Genomic DNA, 7,500 nt, shown 5'->3' on the forward strand with positions numbered 1-7,500 from the left:
TCATACTACAAAAATTGTAGTTGGAAACGTATTGCAGTATTATGTAAGTAATAATTATATGTTAAAATAATAATAATAATTATGGAATGGCGGTTGAGGGACCAACGAAATACCTTGTGGTATTTTGATTTAATTCATTTTCTAAGTTCAAATCTCACCAGATTTGACCTTTGTCATTAATCCTTTCTGGGCGATAAGTCAGTAAGTAGGGCTTTATCCTTCCGTGAACGATTGACCAGTCACTAGTAATATACTGGGGAACAATTTAATCGATTGTGTATGATCGATGGCAATATCGGAAATTACTATGCTGGATGATTCGATTGTTTGTCAGGAATAGCAAAATACTGAACCAATTACCTCATCGTATTTTGTTAAGTTTTCAGGTTACGAGATCGAACGACACCAAAGTCAAAGGCATCATTTTTCATCCCTCTACGACCATGTCCTGTCTTCTACAACTTTCTAATTTACCAATTGCTAAGACTTTTTCAAATCAATAATTATATCTTGATAAAAATTCTTATAAAAACAACTCCTAATTATTGAGAGATAAAATACATGAAACACCTCTAATCTATTTTTACCTTGTTTAGCTAATTATGATGTAATTATTATTATGCAATTAACTGAGGTTTTACCTGTTGTACGATAGATAACTTTGGAAGTATAGTTTTGCCACTAACTTGATAAAAACCTTACTTAATAACTATGATATGTCTGCCATATTTCTTCATATCATCCATGGTATGGATGATATGAAGAAAGCTGGCAGAGACGTTAGCAAGCCGGGCAAAATGATTAGTGGTATTTCGTCTGTCTTTATGTTCTGAGTTCAAATTCCGCTGAGATCGACTTTGCCTTTCATCCTTTCGGGGTCTATAAAATAAATAGAATGTAATCGACTCGCTTCCCCCGCCCCACCCGCTCCCGAAATAGCTGGCCTTGTGCTAAAATTTGAAACCAATATAATCGTAGCAATTTTAGTGATAAATTCATTTGCAACACATTGCTATAAATTCTTAACTTTGCAAATACCAGCGTGCTTTGAAGCGTATCTTCGGAATATATATTCACTACTATAAATATAATTTTCTACGAAAAACGCAGGGCCTGAAATTTTGCGGGATGGAGATAATCGATTAATACAACTGGTGCTTATTTCATCGACCCCGAAAGGATGAAAGACAAAATCGATCTCAGGGGAATTTAAACTCAGAACGTAAAAACGGACGACATACCGCTAAGCATTTCGCTCGACGTGCTAACGTTTCCGCCAGCTCGCCGTCTTCATTACGATAAATATTGACTATTTTAGAATCTTTTTTTCACTAACAGTCAACTACTTCGTCATTTATTCCCCTTCCTCTATGATTCTTTTTCATTTTATATGTGTATGTGACGTTCCTTTACTCATTGCCTTCCACCAAGCCTGATATGTGCACTTAACTCTGCACCTGTTACGTTAATCCTGTCTGTCTGTCTATCTGTCTGTCTCTGTCTGTCTGTCTGTCTGTCTGTCTCTCTCTCTCTCTCTCTCTCTCTCTCTCTCTCTATATATATATATATATATATATATATATATATATACATCTCTTTCTCCCTCTCTCTCCCTCTTCTTCTTCCATGCCATGTAAAGTGGAAATGGAGAAATCAACCAACCAACATTTATTCTGTTGCTATTATTATGTAATTAAATATTACATATTATATATTATGTATATTATATTTTCTAGTGTGACAACATGTGGTACTTTCCCGGTGTTGAATGTAAAGATTTTATCGAGCACCTAACCAATTTAACGAATAAAACTTTTCCCGAATTACACCTGAGAGAAGATTTGAATTTCACAAACTACGACGATTTCGAGGTATGTTTTTAATGAATATTTCAGTATTTTTACAACTAGCGATTGTTTCATTAGGTCGACGCCTCTAACACTCAATATTTTCTTCATCATTGGGGTTGATTTGAAGAAGAAAAGAAGCGGTCATTTTCCCGCAACTCTATAACTCTGGTGGGTTTCATCTGGGATTGGAAAAGTCCCAATGATTCGGTGGCCTTAGAGTGGGAAACACCATAATGAAATTTTTGTTTTTTAAGTGGGTAACAAGCAAATCGAAAGACTAAGTTTTCGAAGGATCAACCAAGCTAATGATAACTTTTAACACAAAGAGGATAATCTGATTTAATTCTCTAATCCCGTCTCTTCACGGCAGAGTTAGGCCACCCATTTTAGGGTCTTGTGCTGTAGCAAAGCAAGAGTTTTGTGCGTCTGAGTATACCTCAGTGACAAGACAATGTTTATAGGAAACGGTAATAAATTGGGAGAACCGGTAATGGGCTGCAGTAAAAAACATTGCGCTATTCTGTGAATATAAATATGGATTTACATCATTTTGTCCAAGAATGGTGAGGGAGTGTCAGGGTTGCAACATTAGCAGACTAAATGTTGGGGTAATATACTGTAATCAAATCAGTCGATTATAAACCAGGCTAAATATATATGGAGAAGTCAGCATGGTCACTAACGAGTTGTGATATAATAACCACATATGTATGTATGTATGTATGTATGTATGTATGTATGTATGTATGTATGTAATGAATATATGTAAATTTGTGTGACTGCATACAAACATATATGTATATATTTATACACATACAAGTGTATAAGTATGTATGTGTATGTATGTGTGTGTGTTTTTATTTGTCAAACGTTGGAAAGAAAACGAATTCTTGCTTATTTTCCGTTCCATTTACAAGAATGTATCCATTTAGATATACAAGTGTCTGTGACTTATGTATTCTTCAACGCTTCATGCCTTTTTATATATATATATTTTTTATATATTTTATATATCGAAACATGTCTTTATTTCACAATTTCAACTACAGCAGCAATTTCTCGTTATTTCTTCCTCAATCTAGATGGCTTTAGTAAACATGACCGCCGTAATTTCACAATACAACACCAGTATCGAAAGCCAACTAAACAGAGAACTCAGCTATCTTTGTGCTCCTGCAAAGGAACTCGGAGTTCCCTGCTATTATCCAAATGCTTGTTTTCAAGGAACTTTCAGTAATGATGCCACATTTTTCTGTCATTTGCGGAATGCCAATTCACTCTTGAAAGATCTGAAGCTACTTTTAACGCAGATGGTAAGTATTTCAATGTTAATGGCGACTATATATTTTAACTATTTTGTATCCTTTTGTCTCTCTATTTATTTATCCGCTTATCTCTCTATAATCGGTCTATTCTATGTATCCATGTATATACATGTATGCATACATAAATACATATATATATATATATATGTATGTAAGTATGTATGTATGTATGTATATATGTATATATATATATATATATATATATATATATCGTCATGTTGGACCGCTGAACTTTACAGTTTTTCTCTCTCCATTTTCCCCCTTCTTCCTCTCTGTCGAAGAGCATAGGCTCGAAACGTAAAAGACTTTTCCATTTTCCCCGAGCGTTAAACTAATACACCTACTTGTTTTTCCTACACCTGTCTTCGTCCTTTGTTTTTCTATAAGGTTGAACAATATATATATTTAAATTGATGTAATGATTGCATTGTTCAATTAAATGGAGTTGCTTGAAACGATCGTACTACATTACCTCTAGATATCGTTGTTGATTATTTTGATATATATATATATATATATATATATATATATATATATATATATATATACATACATACATACATACATACATACATACATACATACATACATACATACTATTTTCTTACTTGCCTACCTATCGATTTAACCCACCCACTCACCTACCCAGCAATTTCGAGGGAGGGTCTAAGCTGGTTATATTGACCCCAGGGCACAACTGGTACTTATTTTATCGTCCTCGAAAAAATATTAAAGATATTAACGAAGTAAACGGAAATGTTTTTGATGAAGCCATGATACGGGATTGGATTTCCCGGAACGCTCTTGCCACACACACACACACACACACATACACACATTACACGTCTTTTCATGTACTCTCTGTTTCTCCCTCTCTCTCACTCATGCACACACACACATACGCACACTTTTTTCTCTCTTTCCTTCTTCCTTCTCCCACCCCTCGCCAACCAATATATCTAACTAAATACCCGATCTTTACATCCGGTTATACCAACTTTAACAAGTAAACCCAATTACTTTATCGTTCTTCTTCTTCTTCTTCTTCTCAAACTTTTTCTGACGTTCGTCTCTTTTTATCTCCCGTTCATTAAACTCTATTGACCCCTTATTCTACCTCAAAACACTACAAGTGTGAATGTTCACTTCCTTCTGATCAATACCATACCTTATGTGTGTGTGAGTGTGTGTGTGTGTGTGTGTGTGTGTGTGTGTGTGTGTGTGCGTGTGTACGTATATATATATATATATATATATAACGAAACCGTTTCATTCAGACTCCTTTGTACTCAGAGTTTCAAGTGTGTGGCTAGTCTTCAGCCATTGTGGTCAGACCCCAATGGTCGAAGACTAGCCACACGTTTGAAACTCAGAGTAGCAAGGAGTCTGAATCAAACTGTTTTGCTCGATACATGTAACTCCCAATAAATCAATAAATATGTTGGGTGCCCTTCTTTCGTTTGTCCACAGACTGGTGTAAATTTGTTAAATATTTCTATACATTACACACACACGTGTGTGTATATACATGTATATATCTTTGTGTGTATGTGTGTGTGTTTATATGCAATTATATACAATCCATAATATGTCGCCTGCATTAGATTTGAACATACAAACTAATAATCTAGTTATCTTTCAACAGTTAAATAAGATGGGATTTTATCTTGACCATTCTTTATCATTACGTTTCTCAAAGAAAGTCCGAGCTAATACCAGTTCCATTAACTTTAATCCAAGGAACGTTCTACAAACATCATCCGTTGTAAAAGATTTCTTTAATCCATTCCTAACACCTCTTGGATGGTTTCAGTTTCTTTAAGAGAATGACAAAATAGAAATTATTTCGGGATTTTGTTGCAGTGATAAGTGGGAGCAGAGTAAAACTGCTAAGAGTTTCATTGGCTTGTAATATTGAGTTCGAATCGGTAACAGGGAGACAGAAGACATTCTGCAGGACAGCTGGCTCTACATACATAGATGTAGACGGCGGCGACTCTTCATCAGTATCAATATGCCGTAATGATGATTGTTACAAAACACTTTCCTGTTAAATCGATCTTCAGAGTTGTTTCGATTGATCAAAATATTTATGGAGAAGCGATTTCAGATGACTTATTATAAACTTCAATCAAATTAATTAAATGATTCACATGTTTTTCTTTTTTTTTTACTATTTTAGGTAACAACTTACAGTTTTGAAAACACCACCGTTGACAACGATTTATTGGTCAAGTCAGATACCCCTTTGGTATGGAGCCGATGGTTTTCAATGGTCACTCTCCATCATCTACAAAATCTACTTAATCAAGTGGATGACAAGCTTCGATTAGAATTTTAATCAAATATTTCAGATGTGTGAGCGCGCGCGTGTGTATGCGCATGTGTGTATTGTTTGAAAATTATGTATTTATCATTTTAAATTAATATTTATATATAACTTATAGCGAGCACCGTAAAAGAGGGAAGAAATGGCCAATCATTTCCGCGATACGGAATTAATAGTCTATACTCTGTCACTTCACCTACGCTGCTAATACCCCTGGGAAAGGTATGAACGCTACCGTTTCCACATCAGATTTCTTCTGAAAACATATAGGGCATATGTTTGTCATTGAACGTCGAGAAAAAAGATCAATATTTATATAAACTACATTATGAATGAAAAGATATATTTTTGTAAATCAATTTTTTAAATAATAATAAATTTACGTAAATCAATTCACTTGTTTGTTTGTTTCGTTATTCTTTTGGTTTTCTCAGATTATTGGAGTCGAAATTAATTCCTTATAGAAATAAGCAGAAGAAAAGGCTCAAAGAGCCACGTAGAGGCTGAAAGCCTCTATAGATAGCTCTCGCTGAAAAGATGGGCTCAGTAAAGTGTCGCTTGAATACAGGTCTAAGTTTAATCGACCCAGGTCGGGTCACCTGGACGAGGTTTATGTTGTAAGACTCCGACTGCGTTCGCTGCCGGAATCCATCTTCACATCTTTGAATTGGACCTTAGTCTCAATTCAGGTGGCGCTTATGTGACGCTGCTGGAGACTGTGGTCAAACCATGAATGGAGAAGCTTGTTGCTAGAAAGCTATATGTGTGGCAAAGAGTGAGAAGTGGTTAGATTCTTCAAGCTAACGCCTTACAGGGGATCCTTGCTGTAGAGATATAACTGTGACTTTGAGAGGTGTACACTATTTGTACTTGAGTGATTTTCTGTGGTAAAGGTGGCAACAAAACCTGTAACAATACAACCATAATTAGCAACAGCAACATCAACGGATCCAACGAGTCTACCTCAACGCTTCTAGTACATCCTACAAGATATACTAACCAAAGATCCCTCGAAACACACGTTTCTGTCTTTAATGTAAAAACACATTGTTATAGAAATATAAAAAAACAGCAGAAGAATACATAGTCACTCGATTCTATCTGTCGCCAAAGTATGCTTAATGCCACATCTCTCATGGACATAGCATCAGAAAGTTTCTATCCGGCTAACTTACAACAGGAATGGTGCACCAAGGACTTAGACATATTTGGTGTCTTGAATTTTGAGAAAATCTAATATGTTTAATCATCTTGAGAAAAAACATTCAGGTGGTGCTATTAAGTTAGACATGGCCTGGACCAATCTTTGGTCGAAACATATCTAAGTTTATCTAATTAAGTTATAAACAAATATAAACAAATATAATTAACAAAGCAACGCATGGACTGGTTTCCTTTATCTTTGCGACTATTTTCTTTTGTTTTATCAGTTTTCATGAGAAATTTAATATTTTAATTCTATTTTCATACGAAGAGCGTCAGTAATTTTCTTTTCTCGATGTTCAGTCTCTCCTGGAATGTTTGAGGACCACTTGAAGAGGCAGTTATATCTACTCAAACAGTTAAGATTGTAATTTGTACCATTAGCTTGCCTGTGAACACTGCGTCCTTAAAAAATCACATGCTTTTTGACTTTATATTCCTAGCATCGCCCATTCACCCTTTCATTTTTATGGTTCTTTGAATTTTCACTTTTCTGTTTTCGTTTTTCCTGTATACTATACATGTGCTTTTAGCTATTATTGCTATCATTCTTTACTTCACTTATATGTTTGCTTTCTGTGTCTTTTTACCCTTTTTCAACAAGTTGAAGTGCACCTGAACACTGTATACAGTGTTCACAGCCCTCAACCAATCGGGCACTGCGATAGGAGGAAAGTCCACTTTAGCGTTCTATAGGAGATTAGTGGCAGGGAAGTGCGATGACGTTCTTGGGGAGTCTCTGGGCGTCGAAGACGATCAACCCGCCGTTCACTTCTGATTAACTTACGTCCCA

At 35.4% G+C, this 7,500-nt stretch overlaps 1 protein-coding gene across 1 annotated transcript in view; it reads left to right on the forward strand.

Annotated features, from left to right (window-relative positions):
- LOC118763732 overlaps positions 1 to 5,900 on the forward strand; it is a 6,400-nt gene extending 500 nt beyond the window's left edge. The window contains exons 2-5 of the mRNA XM_036503494.1: positions 1 to 43; positions 1,737 to 1,871; positions 2,933 to 3,163; positions 5,358 to 5,900. The exon at positions 1 to 43 is cut by the window's left edge and continues 127 nt beyond it. Of these exons, the coding sequence (XP_036359387.1) occupies positions 1 to 43; positions 1,737 to 1,871; positions 2,933 to 3,163; positions 5,358 to 5,516 (568 nt within the window). The 3' untranslated portion in view covers positions 5,517 to 5,900. The remainder of the gene's footprint in view (positions 44 to 1,736; positions 1,872 to 2,932; positions 3,164 to 5,357) is intronic.
- The last annotated feature ends 1,600 nt before the right edge of the window (positions 5,901 to 7,500 follow it).

Source organism: Octopus sinensis, linkage group LG6 (assembly GCF_006345805.1).
Source record: "Octopus sinensis linkage group LG6, ASM634580v1, whole genome shotgun sequence".
Classification (NCBI taxonomy): domain Eukaryota; kingdom Metazoa; phylum Mollusca; class Cephalopoda; order Octopoda; family Octopodidae; genus Octopus; species Octopus sinensis.